The sequence below is a fragment of the Podarcis vaucheri genome (assembly GCF_965113315.1).
Source record: "Podarcis vaucheri genome assembly, chromosome: 14".
Classification (NCBI taxonomy): domain Eukaryota; kingdom Metazoa; phylum Chordata; class Lepidosauria; order Squamata; family Lacertidae; genus Podarcis; species Podarcis vaucheri.
The window spans coordinates 36775355-36800896 of record NC_138752.1 but is presented as its reverse complement, the minus strand read 5'-3'; the positions used below and the strand labels follow the sequence as shown (position 1 = coordinate 36800896).

At 47.1% G+C, this 25542-nt stretch overlaps 1 protein-coding gene across 1 annotated transcript in view; it reads left to right on the top strand.

Moving 5' to 3' along the window:
- The window catches only part of DNAAF8 (dynein axonemal assembly factor 8), a 96289-nt gene extending 71031 nt beyond the window's left edge, over positions 1-25258 (top strand). The window contains 8 exon segments of the mRNA XM_082199257.1: positions 710-905; positions 2858-2952; positions 4622-4742; positions 6650-6656; positions 6658-6844; positions 9416-9501; positions 21271-21340; positions 25046-25258. Of these exon segments, the coding sequence (XP_082055383.1) occupies positions 710-905; positions 2858-2952; positions 4622-4742; positions 6650-6656; positions 6658-6844; positions 9416-9501; positions 21271-21340; positions 25046-25123 (840 nt within the window). The 3' untranslated portion in view covers positions 25124-25258.
- Positions 25259-25542: the final 284 nt, after the last annotated feature.

The window sequence follows — 25542 nt, the reverse complement described above, 5'->3', positions numbered from 1 at the left end:
GCAGCTGAGCAGGTAGACTGACCAGGTGGGAACTGACTCTAGGATGTAGAGGCAGCTCCCTTGTTAGCTCTTGACAAAGCAGGAAATTGCCAAAGCACATTGGTTCAAGCTTCTTGGCAGGCAGAGTATGACACTGGCTTGTGGGACTTGCCATTGGCTGGCTGCGCATGGAAGATGTGGCACCAGAAAGAAAGAGCATACCTTATTAAATCTGCCTGCTTTGCATGTTATGGCCAGGTTGCTGTGTGGGTCAGCAGCCCTGAGACAATGCAAGCTGAGGAGAAAGCGCCAGTATGGAAACAAGAGTTTGCATCCTGCTGTTATCAGTAAAGTTGCATACACAGATAATGGGAGAAATTTGCACAAAATTCTGAAGAAGTTTCATGAGAAGCCTTGTTGTTGTTGTTGTTTTTAAAAAAATGCAAACAGATGTGGAAATTGCAAAGAACCGAATCTGAGATTGGAAAAAGGAAGACGTGAGAGAAACTGAAATTGAGAGATTTGCCTATCCCATGACTTGATTGACTCAACAGCCCCCCTCCTTATGTCTAACTGGGTATAAAATATTCTCCTTTTTCTAAACCTCCCTTCTTTCCTGCCACTCGCTGCCAAGGAACTGTGTGCTATTGCACGTTTGCTTAGCTTAGCAGTCCCTATTTCTGTCCAGGATGCAAAGCTTCTATCAGCCTCTCTTTTCTTTTCTGCCCAGGACCCTGCTGCCTTGGAGGCTCACTCCAGCTACCTAACTTCAGGTTCCTCCTTGGTCCTCTGCCTTCAGCGACAAAATGCAGTGAAGAAGCTCCTGGACTTGCTAGGCCCTGAAGACCCCAAGGAGGCTCAAGCAGCTAATCAGTTCTTTTGGAGAGCTCAGTACGGCCACAGCTTAATCCATAATGGGTTTTATGGTGAGTCTGTCTGTTTAGGATTGCTGAGAAGGTTCTCACTTCAAATAAGTAGTTTTTCATGGAAAGATTCTAGCTATTTAGATGTAAGAAGGAATTGGTTTCTCTTCCAACCTGTGTTTATCACATGCATTGCTGTTTCCCTTCTGCTGCAGTTCAGCTTCTGACAAAACCCACATAATTTGTCTCACTGTCTGCTGTGGCAGAATTTTATACAGTTAATTGTGTTATCATTATGTTATTTCACACACTTATATTTTAAGCGCAAAGGAAATGTAATTCAAATGGGAACAAGTAATCAACTGTGTGTCATTTGTAGACTAAAACAAACAGCAAATACCCACTGTATTCACTAGATTCATTTCTGCTCCAGACGTGGGATACTTAAACAAACTGTGGCAATTTCCTGTTTTGGTGGGAATCATCTGACATCCCCACTCCGAAGTAAGTCTCATTGAATTAATTGGGGCTTATTCCAGAGTAAGTATGCATAGGGTTTAGAAGCAAGTGCTGTCCAACATGGCTCCTGACATGGTGGGTGTCAGAGTGATGTGGTCTCATATTACAGGCACAGCTTAGAATCATCTCCCTTTGGTAAACAGCAACCCCACCTCCCAAAAAGCAAGGTGGAAGCCTATTTCTGTGGAACAGTTCTCCGGGCAGATATGGCAAGGCTCCTCCTCACCCAGATCTGTTGCTAAGGGACACACGGCCTCTGCGGAGCCCTGCTACTAAGGGTGACAGCTCCCATTTTCAGCTCCACAGAGCTTTCATTCAGGCACACCATTTCTGCCTAGAGTTGTGCTCTTCAGAGACAGAAGCTTGTGCATTGTCAGCCGTGGAAGTGGGTCAGATTAAAGGGCGGCTTTTCCTGCTCAGTCTCCATGTTCACAGAGAAGAAGTTGGAGAGAGGCAGTGTGGTATAGTAGTCAGGGTGCCTGGTTAGGACCTTGGGGACCAGGGTTCAAATTCCTCTCTAGCCATGGAGCACACAGGTTGACCTCGAGTCAGTCACTGTCTCTCGACCTAACTAGCCTCACAGGGTTGTTTCGGTAGATAAATTGGAGGAAGCAATGTACGCCACCACCTTGAGCTCCAAAAGGAAGAGTGTTGCTGTAGTTAGTTGTTATATTTATAACTTACCTTACCTCCAAGGAGCTCTCCCTGTAAACCATGGCCCTTCACCATGATAATGATGGTGATTATACTATCCCTCCACATGGAAAAAGCTAGTACATCAGGGAGAAAACTGGGCTAGCCTTTCTCCCTGACATGCTAGCTTTCTGCAGGTAGGGAAATTCCCATGTGGAACAGTCCTCAAGTAAGCCATCTTCCCACCTGCATTTCAAAGTGCCAGCACGTGTATACTACCACATATACTTTCCCTGGATGTGTAGGGAAGCCTTCAGACCCTGGGGACATATAAAGAGGGTGTTGTTTGCCTTATCCCTACTGAATTTCATTCCAATGTTACTGGCATGAATATATATATATATATATCCAGGCCTTCCTATTTACACAGGGAGAAAAAGAACTAAAGATAGTGTTATTATGTTGGACCGAGGCGCCAAAATGATTTCATTTCCTGATAACTCTGCCGCATTCAGCAGGCAGCCCCCCGCCAGGTATCTGCAGCAGCTTCGCTCGATGCCCTGCTCTGAGTTTTCCAACACTTTATTTCTTGGCTGCAAAGAGGAAGAAAACGGTGACATTGTGTTGGTGTGGAGAACAAGCCGAGTCACAATAGAGTGAAGTCAAAATAGCAAGGAGACAATGAAACTGTTCTCGGCGTAATAGGTTTAAATGTTTGCTGTTACAGTGTATAACAGCTGCCCTTTAAAGCAATTTCTCCAGGAATCTGTGTGCCATCAATCATCCCGAGAGAGGAGCAGGAACAGAGACAATGTTTAATTCATGGGCTGATAGAATCATCTCTTTGTATTTATCTCTCTTAGGCTCCACATCGTATTGGGTTGCTGTGCGGGATGTGGAGCTGTTCTTTCCAGAAGGTCTGTGTGGGGCTGGGCCCCCATCTCTGGAGGGAAAGGAGGTAGGACCCTCCTCATTCCTGATGTTTATCCTTGACAGCTGGAGCTCTCGCCTGTCTGATTTCTCTCTTTTACCTCCTTTTGCATCTGTTATCTTTTCCATTCCCACGGCCTCATCCAAACATGCCTTCCAAACACAGCTAACCGAAGGTTACCATCCACTCCAACCTTTGCCAACCTGGTGCTCTCCACAACATCTGGATTGCACTAGGCTGACAAAGTCTGAGTTATTACCATGGATTCTGCAGGCAGGGAGTTTTCAGACAAACCCTCTCGGGCACTGAAAGTGTGTGGATGTTTGTGTGTGTGTTGTAGGGCTGTGCCAACCTGCTCTGCCCCCGACGTTGAGGTGCATTCTGGGTGGCATGCAGCAACCACGTGAAGCGACCCTCTGTGTTTATAGATGTACGCACAAAAGTGAGGGCCATAGCTCAGTGGCAGAGTGTCTGCATTTCATGTAGGTTTGGGATTTCTAGGTAGGGGTGGGAATGAATCCCGTCTGGAATCCTGGAGATCCACTGCCATTCAGGGCAGATGACACTGTGCTCGATGGACCAATGGTCTTCGTTAGCCCGAGGCAGCTCTGTACCCTTCCAGTCACGATGGCGGGACCCTGACTGGCCCAGAAACCCCCAGGATGTGGAGAAGCTCTTACGCGTTCACAGCTCTAGACACATGGCAGTCAAAATACCCAGTAATGTAGGCATGGTGAGGGCACGGCCAGACAACAGGAACCCGCAACCCGCTTGTGTCTGTTCCACATCTTTCAAAACAAGAGGGTGTTTGTGTGAACCTCCCTTAGAGGCTTTCAGCAATGGGCCAAAGTCCCAGGAATCTACACTGTTAATTCACTGACCAAGAAGGTGCCGTGTAGATTCCTTCTTTCTTTGCTGAAAGCCAACAGATTTCACAGCATGCGCACGCACAGATAACGGAGTATGAAATTTAGGTTGTGCACCAAGACAACAGCTCAGACACCAGGAGGTATGGTGTAAAATTATCATTGCCCGTGGTTTACACAGTCATTACTCTCTCCCTCCACTGTCCCTGATCAAACAGTTTTTCAGGCTTCTCTAGTGCTTTGATCTGTATGTTTACTTGGAATTAAAAAACCCCCCCAAAGGTAGTCCCAGAAGCATGGCCATTGGCTAGGGATGATGTCTGGGTGCCTTTTGGGTTGGCTGTCATGAGTGCCTATTATCCTGCATTTGTATTGGTTCACATAGTTCTTCCTTTCAACACCTGGATTCGTTTTGCTGTCCCCCCCCCCATTGTCTCTTAAAAATGTGGTAGATGCATATTACTCAGTGTGTGCTCGTGTAGCCTTAAAAAGGCAAACAGTGCAAGGTTGGCGTTAAGAGTGAAATCAACTTTTTATTATGTACTGCAGTAACAAAGAATATGGAATCCCAATATATATTGACAGGTGAACTTTATGGAGTGCTGGGCAGGTGCTTTGCCAGGCAGTGCAGGATCAAACCCCAAGGAAATCAGGGACAAAGAACCCTCTCATCACTCCTGTGGCTTTTGCAGGCCGGCAGATAATGCATGGATTTCTAGCAGAGTTGTGGGCAAGCCGTTTTGACTCCTTCTGCCAGCGTTTATCTGTCTTCCGGCAATGGTGGCTCATGTTATGTGCATTGCTCTCTCTCTCTCCCATCTCCCCTGCAGATTTGCACTGTTGCGTCTGACCCCACAGCCTGCCTTGAGATCGACAAACAGCGCAGGCTTGTGAAAAGGGAAGCGAGAAGGCAGCTCAATTTACTGGGCCCTGGGCAGCCACAGGCTCTAGGTAAGGAAATGTACAATTCCCTCCTCATTATATGAGCGTAAAATGGCTATTGATTAATTGGGTAGCAAGACAAAAAAACAAAAAAACAGAGGCAGCCTAGAGTTGGTATTGACATCTAGAGAATGAGAATTGCTGCTTAGAATGGGGGGGGGGGCGCACGTAGTTTAGGCCTTTAATTTATTGAATGCTGAGCCCATCAAGTACCAGGAGTTGGGAGTCCGTTAAAAAGTGTGGGGTCCCCCAACCCCTCTTTACTAAAAAATACATGGATGCTTGATGGATTCCTGACCACAGCATTCAGATTGTTAAAAAATATGTCTAAACTCCCCAGAGCAGCTCCTTGCATTTTGACCTTATGATTGGTCACTTTTGGGTGATCGTGCAATGTGCCCATTTTCCCCAACTCTGTGCTTTGTAGCTCCCAGATTAGATCTGTCTATCTCACTCTGCCCACCTGCCCCACCAATTATTTCCAGTTCAGAAATGTAGTATGGAGGTCACCCACTTTTTAAAGTCCATGGATCTGAGTGAGTCCTCACCCCCCATGAGCCCCCACAGAGAGTCTGAAGTGAAGAGACAGACAGGCAGGCAGGCAGGCAGGCAGACGGAGACAGAGAGAATGCACACCACTTGGTGTAAAAGTCATACCCTGCAGAATAAACATGAACCTTGAAAAGCACATAGAGCTATAGTGAGGAAGTGGGAGAGAGGTTCACCCTTCCAACTTCGGCTCCATGTACTTTTTGAGGGAGGAAGTTAACTACCCTCACTACCTCATGATCAAGGTGGCAGGGAGTGGGTGCTGAGAGGCTTAGTGCATGGCAGAGAAGACCTCAATGGCACGATGGTGCCCATGGGTGCTACTTTGAGAACCCCTGTTGTAGCAGAACCGAGTGGCAGAGCCGAGCCTGGATTCACATTGGGCAGCAGGCAGAGGGGGCTGCACATCTGAATGCTTATCCATAGGAAATGGATGCCCCCCCCATCACCCGCCTCATATCCGTCATTTAGTTCTGCTGAACATGTAAGGAAATCTTTGCTCTCCCATTTGAGTTCCTCATATAAATGATCCCTACTTTGCCCCAGCGCTGCCTCTTTTCCAGCTCTTGAGAATACGCAATAAATGGGAGGGCAGCGGCATAGCAGCTGTCAGATCCTTTCCAGAGCAGGATTGTTTGGGGGAAACTGGTGCTGTTTGCTGGTAAACAAGGGTGCGTTTTTTTGCTCTGAATCAGGCTTGGCCACTAGAGGGAGAGATTGCACACCCAAGAGCTCGATGTCCTTTGGATTTGGTTCAATCTCCTCTTCTGCAGATATATGAGCAGATGTAGCATTTAATGGAAATGTGGAACATTCCAAATTGAAAATTGAGTTAACTGAGTATTTGATTTTGGGAATATATATATATATATATATATATATATATATATATATATATATATATATATGCAGGTTTTGGTGTCTTCGGGTGTCTTCCCGTGTAAGAGTCGGGGTGTCTGTGCGACGTTTCGACGAGGTCTCACTCGTCATCTTCAGGCTGGTGCTTTCGGCTTCTTGTTACTGGAACAGAGCAGTAACAAGAAGCCGAAAGCACCAGCCTGAAGATGACGAGTGAGACCTCGTCGAAACGTCGCACAGACACCCCGACTCTTACACGGGAAGACACCCGAAGACACCAAAACCTGCATTCCTGTACCCGTGAAAATCTACGAAAGCATATATATATATATATATATATATATATATATATATGCACATGCAGCTGGATAGATATCTCGGTCTTTCTCAGATACAATGGTAATTTGGACAAGAAAAATTGTTCATTTAGTACGTGATAGGGTTTGAATGGCTGGAGTTCACCAAGAGATCAGTTAGATATTTGATAGTTCCCTTCCTTTCGCTTCCAGAGTGCTCTCACCTGCCTGATCCTTCCAGAGACCTCCCTGTGGAAGGTGAGCCCCCCGCCCTACCTGGTCCTGCTGGAGCGGCTGATTGGCCAAGGCTTCCTGGTGACAGGGGCACGGCTCACCACCATGGACGAACCACGGGCCAGCTTCATCTCTGCAGTCCTGAGTGCGACCGACAGGGAGGCACCTGTCATGGTAGGCCAACTCATAGAAGGGCCCTGATACTGAGTCCGATCATCGCTCCAGTCTTCGGTATTATCCACACTGACTGACAGCAAAACCCTGTCATTAGTGTTGGACCACAGCTTCCATCATCTGTGACCATTGGCCTTGCTGGCTGGGGCTAGTGGGAACTGGAGAGCAGCAAAATCCATGGGGATGCAGATCCCTTATAACATGGGTAGGCAAACTAAGGCCTGCATGCCGTATCAGGCCCAATTGCCTTCTAAGAGCCAGTGTGGTGTAGTGGTTAAGAGCAGTAGACTCGTAATCTGGTAAATCTCGTAATCTGGTGAACCGGGTTCGCTTCCCCGCTCCTCCACATGCAGCTGCTGGGTGACCTTGGGCTAGTCACACTTCTTTGAAGTCTCTTAGCCCCACTCACCTCACAGAGTGTTTGTTGTGGGGGAGGAAGGAAAAGGAGAATGTTAGCCGCTTTGAGACTCCTTAGCTTCTGTGTTAGCCTTGCAGATCTCAGCAGGGAGGATGGGGGCAGACATAGAATGAGTGGACTCTGCCTGCCATTGGCTCCTGTGCCACCTACTGTTAGGCTCCCTGCCTACTGCCATGCCACTTTCAGTGGATGCCAACCACCACGGCTCATACATTCTCTAGAGGGTCAGGCAGGAGTTTTTTCCAGATCTACCTAGAACCTGGGACCTTTCAGATGTAATCTTAACACCGAGCTGCAGCTCCTCCCGCAAAGCTCCCCTCTTCCATCTAAGCAGCACTGCTTATTTATTTACAGCTTATGATACTGATGGGCCCATTTGGTTTCTTCAGGTAATAGTTAACTGGAGCCTAGATTGTCAGATGAAATATACTACTGAATATTAATTACTGCCGAGGAGCAGAAATGGAAAAGGGCTCCTGCCCCATTTGTGGGCCTCACAAATGAGTTTTCCACTTTCCCACAGCAATTTGCAATCTTTTAAAACCATCCTTATGAAAACATGTCAGCATTTTGTGTGCGAAATTCTCCCCAAAAACAATTTTGTATGTGGTTTTGACTGATATACACATTTTTGCATGTGTTTACCTTTTTGTTCACTCTTTCATTAATTTAAACTCTTTTTTTTGTACATACTGGTTGGAGAATTGCATTGCAAAATGCATAGATTTTGAAGGATAGCTGTGTTTTGTTGTTGTTGTTTTTATTTTGGAACATATGCTATTAATTCCCCAGGAATCCCTGTATCTCGAGTTAATATAGGTATTTAAGAAGTGCTAATAACAAAGTGTCCTAAAATGCCTTGCTAACTGAAGGCTGCTGAATATTAAGAGACCACAATATATTTTTGCGGGGGGGGGGGAGGGTGTCTCATTCCTCCAGTTAATACAGCCTCAAATGTTCCCTTCAGCCTTAGCATGGAAGTTATTTTTAAGAGCAGAATGTTTAATCAGCAGCAGCTGTTTTAAGGTACATCTGTGCAGGAGAGCAATTACATCGTTCACTGAGCAATTAGACTTGGTTTTGTAACCTGGGGACACCAGCAGGGCCTCTGCCACAAAGGTGGAAACCCAAAGGTGTGGGGAGGCAGGAGGAAGTCTTGCATTAACAGGGCAGCTCTAATGGGAGACGGGGACGTGGGTGGCGCTGTGGGTTACACCACAGAGCCTAGGGCTTGCCAATCAGAAGGTCGGCTGTTTGAATCCCCACGACAGGGTGAGCTCCCATTGCTTAGTCCCTGCTCCTGCCCACCTAGCAGTTCGAAAGCACGTCAAAGTGCAAGTAGATAAACAGGTACCGCTCCGGCGGGAAGGTAAACAGCGTTTCCGTGCGCTGCTCTGGTTCACCAGAAGCAGCTTAGTCATGCTGGCCACATGACCCAGAAGCTGTATGCCGGCTCCCTCGGCCAGTAAAGCGAGATGAGTGCCACAACCCCAGAGTCGGTCACGACTGGACCTAATGGTCGGGGTCCCTTTACTTTTACTAGTGGGAGACGACAGACCTCTTTCCCTTCTACGATGGAGTCTTGTCCACCGAAGGGGAGGAGCTGTCATGCTTCCAGCCGGAGCGATTGTATCTGAGCCAAAGGGAAGCTTTCCGTGATCTCCTCTCCTCTCTTCTTGCCAAACAGATCCTTGTAGGGGGCACAAGTTTCCTGGCATTGTGAAGTGTGGCAAGTGCAGATTCGCCATGCAGCAGGCTGGTCTTCTGGCACCGCTTCCCCTTGATTTTTATGGAGGCTGGCGAGTGCCAATCCATCAAAAGGCACCTTTTCCACCCCTCCTGGTTAGAGAAGGGGCGGCAAATTGCTGCAGAATTCAGAGAAGGGAATTGAAGATTGGAAAAATAAGAAATGCCGAGAACCCGCATGAACCAATCCTTCGATCCATACCTCTGGTGCACCATTGGGTGTTTGGGGGAGAAAACAGGAAGCCCACTGGAAAACCATGTGTAAATAATGGATGCCTTTTGGATGGAGTAGACTGCATTACTGCCACCCAGCACAGCATGTGATGTCAGATGCCCATTGGACTCCTGGCAAAGTGCTTTCACTGGATGCCTGTAGAAGGCGGCTCACATTCTCTTTTCTCTTTCAGTGCTCTCAGTTACTGAAAGGCACCTGCCTGATCATTGCAGCCCAGCGAGACAATGCAGTGGTTTGCTTTGATGCCCTGCTGAGCAGGTAAGCAAGAACATCACTGTCCTGTTAACTCACTCACCTCATCACTTGTTTCTGGGCCTACCAGGCCAGAGGAAAGATCCAGCTAGTCGGCCCAGTATGCTGACTCCAACAGGGAGCAGACAAATGCCCAGCAGAACTTCACAGGCAAACAGCGTTGCCAGTTTTTTTCAACCAGACTCTGTAGCTGCGCCTTATAAAAGTGCCTTGTGTGATGTCCCTGCCTGTCGTGGCTAGGGCTATTTTCAAAGTGCCCAAACACCACTCTGGGAGGCAGGTGGTGAAAGCAGCTAGTCTCCACTAGGGAGGGAGAGAAATTCAATTGCACTTTCCCAAATATCTGCACACCAAAACACAGCTAACCTTTAGAATTTACACTTCTTTGAGTTTTGTGGTGCAGTTTTCCAACCCCAAAATGTGCAAATGAGGGGAGAGTGTGCATAAAGATGCATAATTAGGGGAAATAACTTACAAAAAAAGCATTGTAACCAGGAAAACTACATGCAAGCATTGGGGGGAAATGCTGGCTAATTTTTGTGAGGATTTTTGTCTTGGTAATCAAATTGCAGATTGCTGCAGAAATATAGCAAGCTGAACCTAATAATGGAAAAGTGAGTAATGGAGAAACACCATTCTGTCCATCGCTACTCCCAACTAGTATCCCTGCTTCATTTTCTTTGGCTGAGCGTCCCCCTCCAGGAGCCTATTCTGCCCATCTCCCTGACCCTGCGGCAAATTCAGAAGTGCAGGGCGCTTCATGACAGTTTCAGCCACACTCCCTGACAGCCACGCCCCTTGTAAGATTATGCAATAATCTTATAATTATACAGTTATACAATAATAGTAATTAGGGATGCATTGCAATGATTAATGCAGATCTCCATGTGTTTCCTTTTGGCTAGACCTATTTTTTTCTGTGCATATATGTGGGCAAATTATTTGGACTGCTTGAGTTGTGTTTTACCTGAGGTCCCATTGTACGCAACAGAACATACACACCGTTCTCCTTGTGTTTTCAGTGTCCTTAAATGCTTAGGCTTTGGAGCATGGAGTGGCTAAAAGGTTGTACTAACTGAGTGACTCTTAGGATGCTAGAGACAGGGACTCTGCAGGGACCCTGCTGCAGAAATAGTCTTCAACCCCTTCATGCGACCCTGGGCTGCCTGGTGTCTTCCTTGCCAGGCTCTGAGAGCCCCCAAGGAAGAAGAAGCCCTAAATCCATTCCTCTCTCCCTCCCACTTCCTCCTTGCCACTAAAGCAGAGGTGGGAAACACTTTTCAGCCTGAGGACCACATTGCCTCACATGCCACCCCAGTCTCCAAATGGTGTGCGATTCCAGGCATGCTCACCAGGGTCTGTGTTTCCTTTTGGACAGGGAGGCTCAGCAGAGACTGTGGTGTCTTTATGATATATGGTTTATTTATACATAGATACAACCTTAGCTTACATGGAGAGAGTGCAGAGTCTTCACATCCCAAGAAGGGCCTGTTCCTTCCATTTCAGCATCCTCAAATTCAGGGGCGCCGACTTATAAAAAATATGGGGGGGGCCCATACCGGGGTCCTGCTGCTGCTTCGCTCGGGTAGCCGGGAGAACGCAGTTCGAGGTGGCGGTGTTGGGGAGAGACCCTCGCTCAGGGCGACACGAGACTTGGCGGCTGGCGGCCTATCTGGGGGGTTTTGGAGCGTATTTCGGCGGAGCCGGAGCGATTGGGGAGGAGGGGGCTTGTTGCCGGATTCTTCAGCTGGGCCGGAGATCCGCTGCTGGGGGGTCCCTGGGCCGAGTTGTGAGCCCGGCCTGCTGAAGGGAGATCCAGCCGATTGTGCGACGGGGAAGGCCGGGGCTCTCCGGCTAGGGCACGCGGCTGGCTGGCTGGCTGGCTGGCTGGCTGGCGAGGGAGCAGGTGGGGAGGAGGCGGGGGTCCTCACTCTCTTAGGAAACGCACCCACGCGCCCGATTGCCATGAAGTCCGAAGGGTGCGTGTGTGGAATTAAAAAGCAAAAACGAGATACGGGCAGGGCAGGCAAAGAGTTTTCCGCAAGAGGATGGAGGGCAGGTTGAAGAGAAAATCACTCAGGATGAGACAGTCAAATCAGCCATGATAAAATGGGCTCAGGATATTGGGTATAACATCATGTTTGAGGACTGGGAAAGGTTATGGACCACCAGAATGAAATTCACGGCATGTAATGCCTTGAAGGAAAATATTATGAAAATGATTTATAGGTGGTACATGACCCCAGTCAAGCTTGCAAAAATATATCACCTGTCTGATAATAAATGTTGGAAATGTAAGGAGGCTGAAGGGACATTCTTTCACCTCCGGTGGACTTGTCCAAAAGTGAAGGCCTTCTGGGAAATGATCTATAATGAGTTAAAAAATGTATTTAAGTATACCTTTCCCAAGAAACCAGAGGCCTTCCTCTTGGGCATTGTTGGCCAGAAAGGGTTAAAGAAGGATAGAACTTTCTTTATGTATGCAACTACAGCAGCAAGAATACTTATCGCAAAATATTGGAAGACACAAGATTTGCCCACACTGGAAGAGTGGCAGACGCAATTGATGGACTACATGGAACTGGCTGAAATGACTGGCAGAATCCGAGATTTGGGAGAAGAAACAATGGAAGAGGACTGGAAAAAAATTAAGGACTATTTACAAAAACAATATAAGTTGTATGAATGTTAAAAACTTACACGATTCGGAAACTATAGCTTCAGCAATTAGATTTGGGAAACAGGAAATTATATTTTAAGTAAGAAAAGGTCAAAATCTAAGGTAATACTATGTTTAATTTAAGATATAAGTAACTGATGAAAAGTATGTTAAATTTAGAGGTATAGTATTTGAAAAGTACAAAATAAGGTACGAAACAAGGTAATAATTTGCTGATATCTTTATTATAAAGAATGCAGGGTAAGGGAGATGCGAGGAAGTCCAGTTAGTTATATAAAAAATGTGTTGAATGGTTGGTTTTCTTTTCTTCTTTTTCTTTTTTTCTTTTTCTTGTTCTTTTACTTTTTTCTTCAGTGTATGTTTCTAACTTTGTATTTGAAAACTTAATAAAATATTTATTAAAAAAAAAAGAGAGAGAGAATCCTTTCGCTTTTCTGGGGTGCAGGGAAGTCTCAGAGCCGGAGGTTGGGGAAGGGACCCCCTTTGCTCTGCCCTCTTCTCCCGTCTTAGATTCGCATGGGGGTCCCCGCCCGAGCTTGCGTGGCCACCGGGCCACACAAGGGCTGCGCTCTACGCGGTGCACCTTGCTAGCCGCGCAGCTGTCCTCCGCGGCTGCGGAGCGGCCCTGCGCCGGTGCCCAGCCCCTCTGGGCGCCCGCTGCGCTGCCAATGACAAGTGGGCGACGTCGCCATAGGCATCCTCCGAGTCTTCCAGCCCTTTTTTGGGTTGGAAGCTGTCTCGTTCGCCCTTCTCCTTTCTTCACCCTGCGCGCAATTTTCCTCCCTCGTCTCCCTCCCCATTTCTCTCTCCTTCCTTCCTTCCTGACTGACTGACTGACGGGCTCGGGCTCCGGCTCGGGCTCGGGCTCCGGCTCGGGCTTTGGCTCGGGCTTTGGCTCGGGCTCGGGCAGCCACAGCGTCGGCGGTGTTGGCGATCGGCGGCGCGGGGGGGTGGCCCTCCCGGGGGAGCCGGCGCTGCTCAATGGGGTTGCCAAGGAGACAGGCCGGCCGCCCCCCGCCCCCGGCCCGGCGCCCCCCGCCGCGCCAGTGCCCGTTATCGAGCTGGTGCGCGCCGGGCGCCCTATAAAAGCCGCGGACGCGCCAAGCGTCTACAGGCAGAGCCAGCGCGACGCTCTGCTGGAGGGGCGCCCGAAATTTTTGAGGGGGCTCGGGCCCCCTCAAGCCCCATGGAGTCGGCGCCTATGCTCAAATTCCAAGGGCCCCCAAACATCTTGTTTGACCCATTCTGCAGCATAAAACAAACAGCTCACCTCGAGCTCTGCACCTACCCCATCTTTTTGTCTTACTAACGGCCCCCCATTTGTGGCTGGCACAGCCTTTGCTTTGCTGATGACCAATCTTGATGGGTCATGACTCTGTCTTCAATTCTTAATGGCCTATCTCCAGGCGATTCTCTGGTGGGGGACACACACACCAAATTTAGCCTGTATTTTTACACTGCTAAATTCAGTGTCTGGCACATTCTCTTAATACTCCAAGTATTGGCTAAATCCTAACAATTTCTAAATCTAGGAAGTACAGGTGCCTTGCACCCACAACACAAATTCTGGTACCCAAAACCTATAACAATTGGCTGCATCCCAGCCATGAAAAACCCAGAGGTTTCTGCACACACCACTTGCCATCCAGGCAAGCGAGCAGCATGATCACAATTCAAGGGCACATTCCAGTCACTCAGGAGGGTGTGGAGCAGGGCTGGTGAGGGGAGAAGCCTGGGAAGAAGGGGTGGGCTGCAAAGAGGGGCTGTGATGCTCCTCCCCAGTCCTTCTTTGCATCCTCTTGGCATGTGGTCCCCAGAAGGTTGGTGTTATGTACTGAGTTGAATAGGATCCAAAAGGCAGCAGTCTGATTGGTCCTAGAACAATAGGATTCAGAATGCAGCAGTCTGATTGGTCCTAGAACAATAGGGTCCAGAATGCAGCAGTCTGATTGGTCCACAGGAGCCATCCCACCCATCTCCAGGTGGAAGTGAATCCGCAACTTGATTGGCCTACAGGTGAATCCCGGAATTAGCCAATCACGTGGGGTCCATTGTGTAATAATGTATATAAAGCAGACATTCTGGGGGAACTTGATTCCTCCTCACCACTATGAGCTGAATAAAGAGCATGAAATTGACCCTCGACTCTGAGTATATTTCAGTTGGCCAGATGGGAATGTGGTCCCCAAGCTGAAAAACATCCTCCACCCACCACTCCAGGCCTAACAGACTCTCAGGTGAAGCACAGGCAACCTCACGGCTATGTTTTCTGATGGGAACTTGGAGGGTCCACCCCACCATCACCTTTGACACAGTCCTCCCTAAGCCAGTCCTCCCTAAGCGCAGAGAACATGACTTGCCCTTTCCATGCCACTTCTCTTATTCATAGAATCGTAGAATTGCGGAGTTGGAAGGGACCCTGAGGATCACCTAGTCAAACCCCCTGAAATGCAGGACTATGCAGATTTATCTTAAGCTGTTGTCTCTCCTCTCCCTCCCTCTCCCTCCCTCTCCCTCCCCCCCATCTTTTCAACTGCAATGCCAAGGAAGGCACACACCCCATTATTTATTGGGCCACTTGGTGTGTCCACGCTATCCAAAGGCTCTTGGTTTTGGAGGCTGTACATTGAGAGAGGAGGCAGAGCCCAGTGGCTAAGGGAAAGCTCTTCTCAAGGTCAGAGAAAGAGTGATGGAGAAAGAAGCGCGATAGGAGGCTTCCCGCGCTGGTCGCATAGCTACAGGGAGCTCAGCGAAAGGGAAGTCTCTCTTTGAGAATCAGCCGGCTGAATCAATAAGCTTCCCTGGAGAAAATCACCACATTCAGCGTTTGCTGGGGGGGGGGGAGAGAGAGAACAACCCAAGTCTACATCAAAAGGCAGGCTGCAGTGTGCAAGAAGAGATGTGCTGCAGGAGATCTGTGATCGATCAGATCTGCTGGATTTCTTTTTGTCTACTCAAAATCAAATCGGTGCGTGTGTGCGTGTGTTGTGAATTTGATCAAAGCAAAGGTACTGACAGCAGGAGAGAGGGTGTTCAGTTTTCTCATGTACATTTTTCCTGACCTACATCCCCCGTGAAGCTGGTATTCTCCCCATTGGGAACAAATATAGTCACAATATTAGCAGGGGCTAATAGTAGCTGAGGAGGAGCTCTGCATTAACTTCATTTATATCCTGTCTTTCCTCCAAAGGAGCTCAAGACTCTCCCTCTCCCCTCCATTTTATCCCCTGTGAGGTGATACTGGCTGATAGACAGTGACTAACCCAAGGAGCTCTGTGGTTCAGAGATTTGAACCTGGGTCTCCCTTGCCTTAGTCCTTCAGTCTAGCTACGTTATGAAAGAGAGTTGGGCCCCTTCCTGCTGATGCACAGAAATTTAGGGTCTCTCTACATGGTTTTTTTTATTGTGCATTCATGTTGATTTGTGCTCACGATGCTATTGGGGCAGTTAGTCATTCTATCCTGCCAGGATATAGCATGTTAAAAGAGACTCTGTTGCTTTTGCTAAAAAGGAAGAGAGAGAGAATAAATATAGCTAACTCTCTGTAACAGGCTAATATTCACTAACACAACAGTGTATGGAGAGACAGGCAGGTTACTGGGTTGTTGTCCCTCCAACCCCGTGGGGCTAATAAGCTTTTCTGGACTTTATTTGTGAGATTGGTTTGGCAGGGATGTGCAGATAGACACCTCTTTGTCCTGGACCAGTCAGAGTCATTTAACACATGCAGACTTTTGACAGGAACCAGGATCCTTCCTCAAGCGCTGCTTGTGGACACAAACGCACACTGTTTATAATTAATTTGCGAGCCTCCCAAATTGACTCTGCTTTTCATGTTGTGGTTGTTTATGTATTCATTAACAATATTTACATGCTGCCCAACAGCAAAGATCTCTGGAGAGCTTACAAAAGCAATAAAAGACCTCTCCAAACACTCATCCCTCTGTGTGTGTGTGTGTGTGTGTGTGTGTGTGTGTGTGTGTGTGTGTTGTCATCTGCAAATCCCCTTCACCCAACTCAGGGAGAGCCGATGTGAGTGCTTTTTCAGAGTTTTGGGACTCCAGCACCTGTGATCATTGGCAGTTTTGGCTGGGATTGATGGGAAGAGTTCAGAAGGTTGGCTGATCTAAGTCACTGATGGCAAAGAGTACTGGGCCCAGGAGAGAGGCCTCTGACACCCCCTTAACTTATGGTTTGATGAGGAGACATTGAGGAGCAAAAACAGTTGAATGCACCTTTGTCTCTTGGGATGTAAGTAGTCTTTGACAGCAGACACACAGAGACATCCATGGAGACGTGGGAGAAATCTGACTCAGTTCATATTTGAAGGCAAACTTGTCCACTTCCCCCATATATGCCCACTCAACCACTCCAATCTGCGGAACTGGCATTGCTACAGGTGCATTTGTAAGAAATTGATATTTTAGCATGGCATCACCTGCACGTTGGAACTCCCTGCCTCTTGACATCAGGCAGGTGCCTTCACTGTATTCTTTTTCAGCTGAAAACATTTTTCTTTAGGCAAGCCTATCCAGGCAGGTAGAACGTTGATGTGTGTTTTAATCTAGCTTTCAGCTTATTGTTGATTTAAATTTTTTAAAAAATGTTTTTAAATACCATATTTTTCCGTGTATAAGACTAGGGTTTTGTTTTTTTTACCAAAAAATTAGGTTTAAAATTGGGGCTCATCTTATACACAGGTAGTGCTGAGGGGTGTTTTCTTAATTTGGAGTCACTAAAAATATGGGACGTCTTATACACGGGAAAATGCAGTAGTTCCTTTCAGTTGGTTTTTATTAATTCTATTGTTTTGTTCTTTTTGTAAACAGCCTTGAGGTTCCATTACAATCAAGCTGCATATAAATCTTATGGACCATTTGCAAGGCAGTACTCTAGGCAAGCACCGTGTACAAAAATGCATTGCCTGGGTAAAGTGTGTGTTTAATGTGCACACAAACTGCTATGTACTCCTACATGTTGGTAACTGTGTGTGGGTGTTCATCAGTGGGTATGGTGCAGTATCGGCCTTTTGATATTTTAAAAAAAGGCTCTGGTAAGGGTGTGGGGGGAGAGAATAGTAGGACCATCACTGGGGGGAGGGACAGTGGAGGCCATTTGTCCCAACTTAAGTTACATGGAATGATACACAGTGCAGACCATGGACATAATGCAGACTGGACAAGCCACATCCGTTTGTAAACGCTCATCTATAAGCCTATTTCTATCCTGTATTAACCTGTAAACCAACGATTATGCTGTAGCCAACTGAGTTTTACTCAGAGTGGACCCATTGAAATTGTTGACCCTAAGAGAGCCATGTCCCTTAATTTCAATGGATCTACTCTATATAGGATTAATGTTGGCTGAAGCCCTAAATTCACACAATTTTTAAAATTTAAATCCACATTGTTCAATATAGTAAGGTAAAGGTAAAGGTACCCCTGCCCGAACGGGCCAGTCTTGACAGACTCTGGGGTTTGTGCGCCCATCTCACATCTATAGGCCGGGGGCCAGCGCTGTCCGGAGACACTTCCGGGTCACGTGGCCAGCGTGACAAAGCTGCATCTGGCGAGCCAGCGCAGCACACAGAACGCCGTTTACCTTCCCGCTGGTAAGCGGTACCTATTTATCTACTTGCACCCAGGGGTGCTTTCGAACTGCTAGGTTGGCAGGCGCTGGGACCGAGCAGCGGGAGCGCACCCCGCCGCGGGGATTCGAACTGCCGACCTTTCGATCGGCAAGCCCTAGGCGCTGAGGCTTTAACCCACAGCGCCACCCGCGTCCGTTCAATATAGTAGATATTTCTAAATATCAGTTTCCCTAAAATACTCATTTTTAAACATATGTTTGTATATCTGTTGAGCAGAGAACTGTATCACAGAATTCGAAGAAGTGTGGTATTGGGTGGATTGTTACATTCAGGTTGGCACATTAGCCCAGGAGGTGCAAATCAGGTTGGTTCCAATTGGAATTCACAGGAATCTAATTCCTCAAATATCCCTAGACACACCTGGGGAATGTAATCTGTGGGGATTTTTTTACAGTACATTTATATCCCATCCAAGGAGCTCAAAGTGCTGGACATAGTTCTTCTTCCCCCCGTTCTTTCCTCACAACAATCTTGTGAGGTTGGTTCATTTGAAAACAAGTGACTGGTCCAAGCCTAGTGAGCTTCCTGGCTGAGTGGGGATTTGAACTCTGGTTTCCCAGGTAGTCCAAGACTCTAACCTCTCCACCACACTGTCTCTCAGAAGTTGCTGAACTCCAGATTCCATCAGCCACAGCCACGATGGCCAATAGTCAGGCATGCTGGGAGTTGTAGTTCAACAGCTATACACTGTCATCAGGGTGTTAGTTTGCTCCTTAACAGCAGTCTGTCTCCCACCCTTTGCAGGTTGCATAGATTAACTCTTAACTCTTGTATTTTCTTTGGGATTAGGGGTTAATGGGCAAATCGATCTTAAATAACAGAAATGCTGCATAGGCTAGAACAATTACTTCCCTACCTATAAGCATCATTCAGATTATGGTCAGGAGATGGATACTGAAAACCAGAGCTGTGAGGGTCTTTGAAAGTCTGCCAGTCTAAAGAAAATAAAATCTATGATGCTTAAAATGGCTGCGATTCGACTTCCGGGGTTGGCGCGATCTGGGAATGGCGGATTCCCTCCGAGCTCCGGAGGGAATCGGCTCAGCGGGGGACGGGTCTTTGCCGTGCCGGCGACACGGGGACCCTTAAAACCGCAGGCGCGGAAGCCTGCGGACTGAAGACTCGGTGGGTGCCTTAAGCGCCCCCCCCTGATTCGCAAAGAGCCTTTTTAAAGGCTGCGGAGGGGATACGGGGGGCGGCGTGGCACTGAGAGTCCATCGCTACCCCCGCTGAGCGAAGCCGCGAGCCATGACCGGAGAGCGCTGACTTCCTTCCTTGAAATTCGGCCGAAAAGAACAACCCGTGAGTAAATTGGAATCGGACTTTAAGATTTTCCTATTTGAATTTGAGACGATCGGGGGGTGTGCTAAAAGGAAGTCCGCACCCCCCCCTTGCAGACAAACTAAAGCAACGACGTACGAACTAAGCTGGAGAGTTTACCCTGCAAAGGGTGAGTTTAAAAGGACTGTAACTCCCAAGATTGGGCAAAAAAAAAGTAATTTTGTGCAGGAGAGTGAAGTTTTGGAGGTTTCTTCTTTTTGCTGTAAACAACCCTCCCCCCCGGGCCCGGGAGCATCCTATTTGGAAGCCTGTAAGCACAGAATTTGACAGCTGTCAAAGCTGTCAAATAGACAGTCTACAGGAAAAAATTGCTACATAAGACCCCTCTGGAATAAAAGGTGTTACAATTGAACTTAAATTGTTGGAAACAAAGTAATAAAAATAAGAAAGAGGATTGTTGGAGAAAACAACGTTAAGTAATCAGATTCCCCCTAGGGGGAACTCTGTGGAACTACAATGGCTGTGGATGGAAAGATACTGGAGCAAATCGAAAGGATGTTTCAACTGGTGGGAACCTTACAAGAGCATACTTCGGAAATGAGTAAACATATGATGACCTTGACTACTGAAACAAGTAGTCCTGCTGATTGTAAGGAGGATTGGAAGGAGAAAGAACCCACAGCTGAACTTGAAATGATAATCAAAGAAAAGGAGACAAAACAAGAGAAAGAGAAAGTAAAGTTAAATGTTGACCAGAATCTGACATCTGTGGAATACAAGCAAGGAGACTATTGGATTGAATCTACTACAAACCTACGAAAGAGGCAAAAGATGTAAGTGGAGGCCCTGGAAGCTTATGGAATGCAAGAATTTAAAATAAAGAAATATAATTGGGGCCTCCACATTGACTTTGACTCTGACTATGATTTGAAAGATCTATGCCTTGTGGAAATTCTTCAGCAGTTCTACTTAAGAGACTATGGATGGATTGTGATAGACCTCTTTCGAGATTTGATGTCTGACACAAAGGATTACCAACAAGACCGGCGGAGAGGGACTGTGATAGACTTGAGAGCCTCGGACGTGTGGGACCCAGGCTAAGAACTGACATTGTGGACTTGTATTGGGAAGGGACGCAAACCGGGGATGGGAGGGAGGGAAAGATGTAATTTTAACAACACTCAGGACAATGGAAATTAATCAATAGGACCGATATTAAAGACAAAATGGGAAATCGAGGGAAGGGAACTGAGGTCCAACTTAGAACAACTGTTTTTATTTTTAAAAGGGCTATTATTGAGAAGGTTAGGAGGTTGAGAAACGACAATTTGCTGATATAACTTTGGGAATAGGGATGCAAGGGAGGGGGTGGGGGGAAGTCAGAGACCAGGGTTATGAAAATAAGTGTTTTTTCTGAAACTTTATATTCTTTTTGTTTTTGTGTCTTTTTTGTCTGTTTGTTTTTCTGTTTGTTTGTCTATAAAAAATGTGAAAACCCAATAAAAATTTTATAAAAAATAAAAAATAAAATGGCTGCGATTCAGTTATTATTTCACTTCTATCCTGCCTGTGGGTTTTATTAAATTAAGTTTTACTCAGAGTTGATCCACTCAATTGAATGAACCTAAGTTAGCCACGTCCATCAGTTTCAATGGGTCTACTCTGAGTAGGAATAGCAGTGGCTATACCTGTTTTGCCTTTTACCCCATGGAGTTTCAGCTGCCATAAATGGGATACGCAAAGGGTCTCCCATCCAGACGATGACCAGGCTCAGACCTGCTTAGCTTCATCCTGGTGGCTGCAACCTCTGTTTCGAGGCTGGGGTTTCCAGAGCTATTAAATGCCCACAAGCACCTCTCCCCCCCCGCCCCCTCCTCTCCTACATTTCTAGAGAGCGTCTTACATAACAGGTCATTACTGTGTATATTGAAGGATTATATTTTTAAATTCTCAAATCCATTTAGGCAAAGCTTTGTTGAACCCTGGATTTAAAGGGCTTACGCGGTTCAGCAGCAGACACAGGCAGGCCGACCCATAAAGCCCCCTCCCCAGAACTAGGCAGTTTCTAGGCGTTGACAGATTCTGCTGCAATGTGTTAACAGTTTCTCTCCCCCCCCCCTTGGTCTTTTTTCTCTCCTCAATGCCCCCTCCCCCCGCCTCCCAGTGATCACTGTCAGAAACAAGCTGTGTCAGAGTGCATGAAACAACTTCTGTATCCAAAGACTGAAAAACAGGCAAGTGCAACTCTCCTCTTGCTTATCTATGCCCCTGATTTGACACCCCACTCCTTTTTCTCCCCTTCCTGTTACCATTACCTGCACCCCAATCTCTGAGCAGCGAGAGACTCCAGCGATGCCTGTGCCTCCCCAGGGCTCAGTTTCCTTGGAATGAAGGTCAATGGAGACTGTGGTGTCCCTAGGATACAGGGTTTTATTTAGACATATAGGCAACATGTGCATAAGATAGGGGCGGGGATCTTGCCTCGCCAAGAGATTCCCAGGGAGATCCTGTAGCTGCAGCTTTGAGTCCAGCGCAGAGCAAAACAAGCCTCTGTGTCTGCAACCTCCAACATCAGCCAAAACACACACACACACTCTCTCTCTCTCTCTCTCTCTCTCTCTCTCACACACACACACACACACACACACACCCTTGGCTTCTTGTTCTCCCTTCTAGGTTGATGTGGCATCCAGCCAGATGAGGTGGGGAAAGGACTACCCTTTTGTCTCTACGGCAACAGGGAAACCTCTTTGGATATGTAAATGGAAGTACAGTGGTACCTTGGGTTACAGATGCTTCAGGTTACAGACTCCGCTAACCCAGAAATATTACCTTGGGTTAAGAACTTTGCTTCAGGATGAGAACAGATATCGCACTGCGGTGGTGTGGCAGCAGTGGGAGGCCCCATTAGCTAAAGCGGTTCTTCAGGTTAAGAACAGTTTCAGGTTAAGAATGGACCTCCAGAATGAATTAACTTCTTAACCTGAGGTACCACTGTACTTAACTGGCCAGCTCAGGCCATTATCTTACAAAGAAACTGGTCTGACTGGTTCAGCAGATGGGTTTGGAAGGGACTCATAGGTATCATCCAGACAGACGGACACATACCCTGGTTCCATAACAGCTACTGCTGCTAATACTACTACTACTTCAAATGGGGTTGCCAATGTCTTTTTACTTTTCTGGCTCCTGTGTCTTAGACTGCAGCTTAGTGCACAGAAATTATGCACTCTGAGGCTTTTCCCTTTGCTCATCTCCCTGCAAAGAAAAGCCTCACTTACTAAATCTCCATGTACCAGTCTGCTTTTAAGGGCAGAGGAGTAGGGTTGTTTTTTTTAAGAAAAAGAAAAAGGTTGGCAACCCTACAATCGCTACCATTGTTAGAATTGCTACTAGCTATTTACCCCATACCAGCATTCTGAGAAGGCTTAAACATAGAACTGCTCAGACAGTCACTGAAGCCACACCCACATTACATATTTAAAGCAGATAGCTTCCTCCAAAGAATCTTGGGAACCGTGGTTTGCTAAGGGTGCTGGGAATTGTAGCTCTGATGGGGATGAGCTACAGTTCCGAGCTGCCTTTGGGGGAATCAGTGTGCTTTAAATATATGGTGTAGCTGTGACCACACACAATGCACAGCCTGAAATGCTCCTATGCTCACTGCTGGGGCAGATATTAGCCAAAGCAGATATTAGCAGAGGATATTAGCAGAGGATAATGTGAGGATGGCTCCAGCTGTGTCCTTTAGCATCCCTCATCACTCCCCCATTATATCTATATACGTAGGAACTTGTACATGCACATTGTTTGGCCATTAAAAGGACCAAAGTCTGTCCCTCTTCCCATCCTACCTGCTTCCCCGTAAATGGCTGCATCTCCTTAAATCACAGCACACTTTCCCTGGGAACGAACTGGCAGAAAAACCTGCCTCCAAATATTGCCCCTAGAAAGAAAGCCCACTGGATCATCTTCCGGCCGCATCAGAATGAATTTGTGAAATGCCAGCCAAGACCCTTGAGTCGGGGCTTAGTGCAATATATTAGGCATATCAACAGGGTTAAATAGCAGGATTTGAGATCTTAAATCCTTGTAGATAGAAATGGCTCCTGGGTGCACAGCTGCAGTGCTCTGCAGAGGATGGAGATCAATCCCAGGAAGCTTTTCATATTTTTTAAGAGTGCTGCACATTTTGCTTTCAGTGGACCACAGCCTGACTCGCCGGTTGCTTCCAGTGGTCAGCTGGTTGTAAATCAGCTTGCACCTCCCAGCCGGGAGGCAGCTTCAGGCTGCATACACACCCTGTATCTAAAGCAGAGGATTTCCCCCTGGGAATTGCAGTTTACCCCTCACCAAAAGTCCTATTCCCATAACAAATTGCAGTTCCCAGGTTCTTTGGGAGGGCTGGTTCAAATGTACGGCCTGGAAAGGGAGCCATTGTGTCATTAAGCTGCCCCAATACTCTGAGAGGAACAAAGAAACAGATGAGGGCAGTCCTCACCATAACAGGACTGTTCTAAAAAGGGAAATAACCTGAAATGTGACAGGAGGCCAGGAAGAGCGCATTTGGCTCCCTTGTTCAGAACAGCAGGTTGATGGTTCCACCTGGAAGGATCCCAGCCAGTTAGAAGTCCTGCAGTGACCCCCACACTTACATAAGCTTTCCCTTGGATACAATCTCACGCTGTCCCCATCAATTCTGGATATCCAGCCCATGCAGTTTCTTGGTAACTGTACATGTGCATCTTTATATGCAGCCTTGGCTGGCCAATCAACATGAAGCATTTTCTAGAATCTCAGAACAGGTTTTTTTATTTTATTTTGGGGGTTGGGCAGATGCCTAACTCACAATTGCACCCAGACCTGAATATTCCGATTGCTAATCTCTTCTTTTCTAAACCCTCAATTTATTAGGCAGTTCAGGCTACATGTCAGCTTCACACTTGATGAGAAAGCAAACCCTTGTTTTCAAAGGTGTGTGCATCTAGCAGAGAGCTTCACCTGCTCCAGTCTTGAGCTGCAGTTTTCTGTTTGTGTCACACATAAAGTGAATTATTATTATTATTCACTTTTTCCAGCAACAACAGAAGGAACTCAGGAGTGACTTACAAAAACAAGCTTATGTTCAACTGTTGTAAACCACTCTGATTTATTTTTTATGAAAAGGTAAAGGTAAAGGGACCCCTGACCATTAGGTCCAGTCGTGACTGACTCTGGGGTTGTGGCGCTCATCTCGCTTTATTGGCCGAGGGAGCCGGCGTACAGCTTCCAGGTCATGTGGCCAGCATGACTAAGCTGCTTCTGGCGAACCAGAGCAGCACACAGAAACGCCGTTTACCTTCCCTCCGGAGCGGTACCTATTTATCTTGCACTTTGACATGCTTTTGAACTGCTAGGTTGGCAGGAGCAGGGACCGAGCAACGGGAGCTCACCCCATCACGGGGATTCGAACTGCCGACCTTCTGATGGGCAAGTCCTAGGCTCTGTGGCTTAACCCACAGCACTACCCGCATCCCTGTTTTATGAATAGTGGTACATAAAGATTTTTTTATATGATTTAATTAAAAACAGAGTTAAAAACAACTTAATGCTCACAATAGCATGCATAAAAGAGCATCTCAACCCCACCCCGATACAAAATATGCAGAAAATTAAGATCCAAAGGTTTGGGTGGATAAAAATGTTTTTCCTGGTACCTAAAAAGAGACAGGGAAATATTCCAGGTATGTCTCCTTGGGGAGATCATTCCACAAATGGGGAGTCACCATGGAGAAGTGTCATTCCTTGTTGCTGCCCTTTGCACCTTCCTCAAGGAGACCATACAGAGAAGGGCCCTAGACTGCATAAGTGAGCATTGCATCTTGGGCTGCCTTTTCTGAACTGCAGACATGCATGTATGGTGACTTCATGGCTGAGTGTTGGTTTGCTTTCCTTCCCAGGCTGAGGAGCTTCTCTGTGTCCTCTTTGACTCTCTGACTTCTGATAGCAGCTACCAGATTGAAATCCAGGATCCCTAGCCAAGGGCCACCTGGACATCTGCTTGGATCCTGCTCAGTCTTGGGGGAACAAGGCAAAGCCAAACCCCCGAAAGAAGAAAGTATGAGTATAAGGCACCCACAGTTTCAATAATAAAGTATATCCTTTGTCACATGTCTCAGGTCTGGGGGGGGATTGATATTGGTTCGTGCGCCCCACTTTCCAAGCAGTGAGAGGCTTCAGGGATGCCAGTGCTTATGCTACGTCTGGTTTTCTTGGAATGGAGGTCACTGGAGACCACGGTGTCTTTGAGATGCATGGCTTTATTTACATAGATATACAAGCTGAATGTAAGAGGGAAGAGCTCACTGTGTTACCCCCCACACACACACAACAGGTTCTTGCTGCTCTGTTAGGTTTCTAGGGAGCAGCACCCTCCCACCCTCAAATCATCATTTTG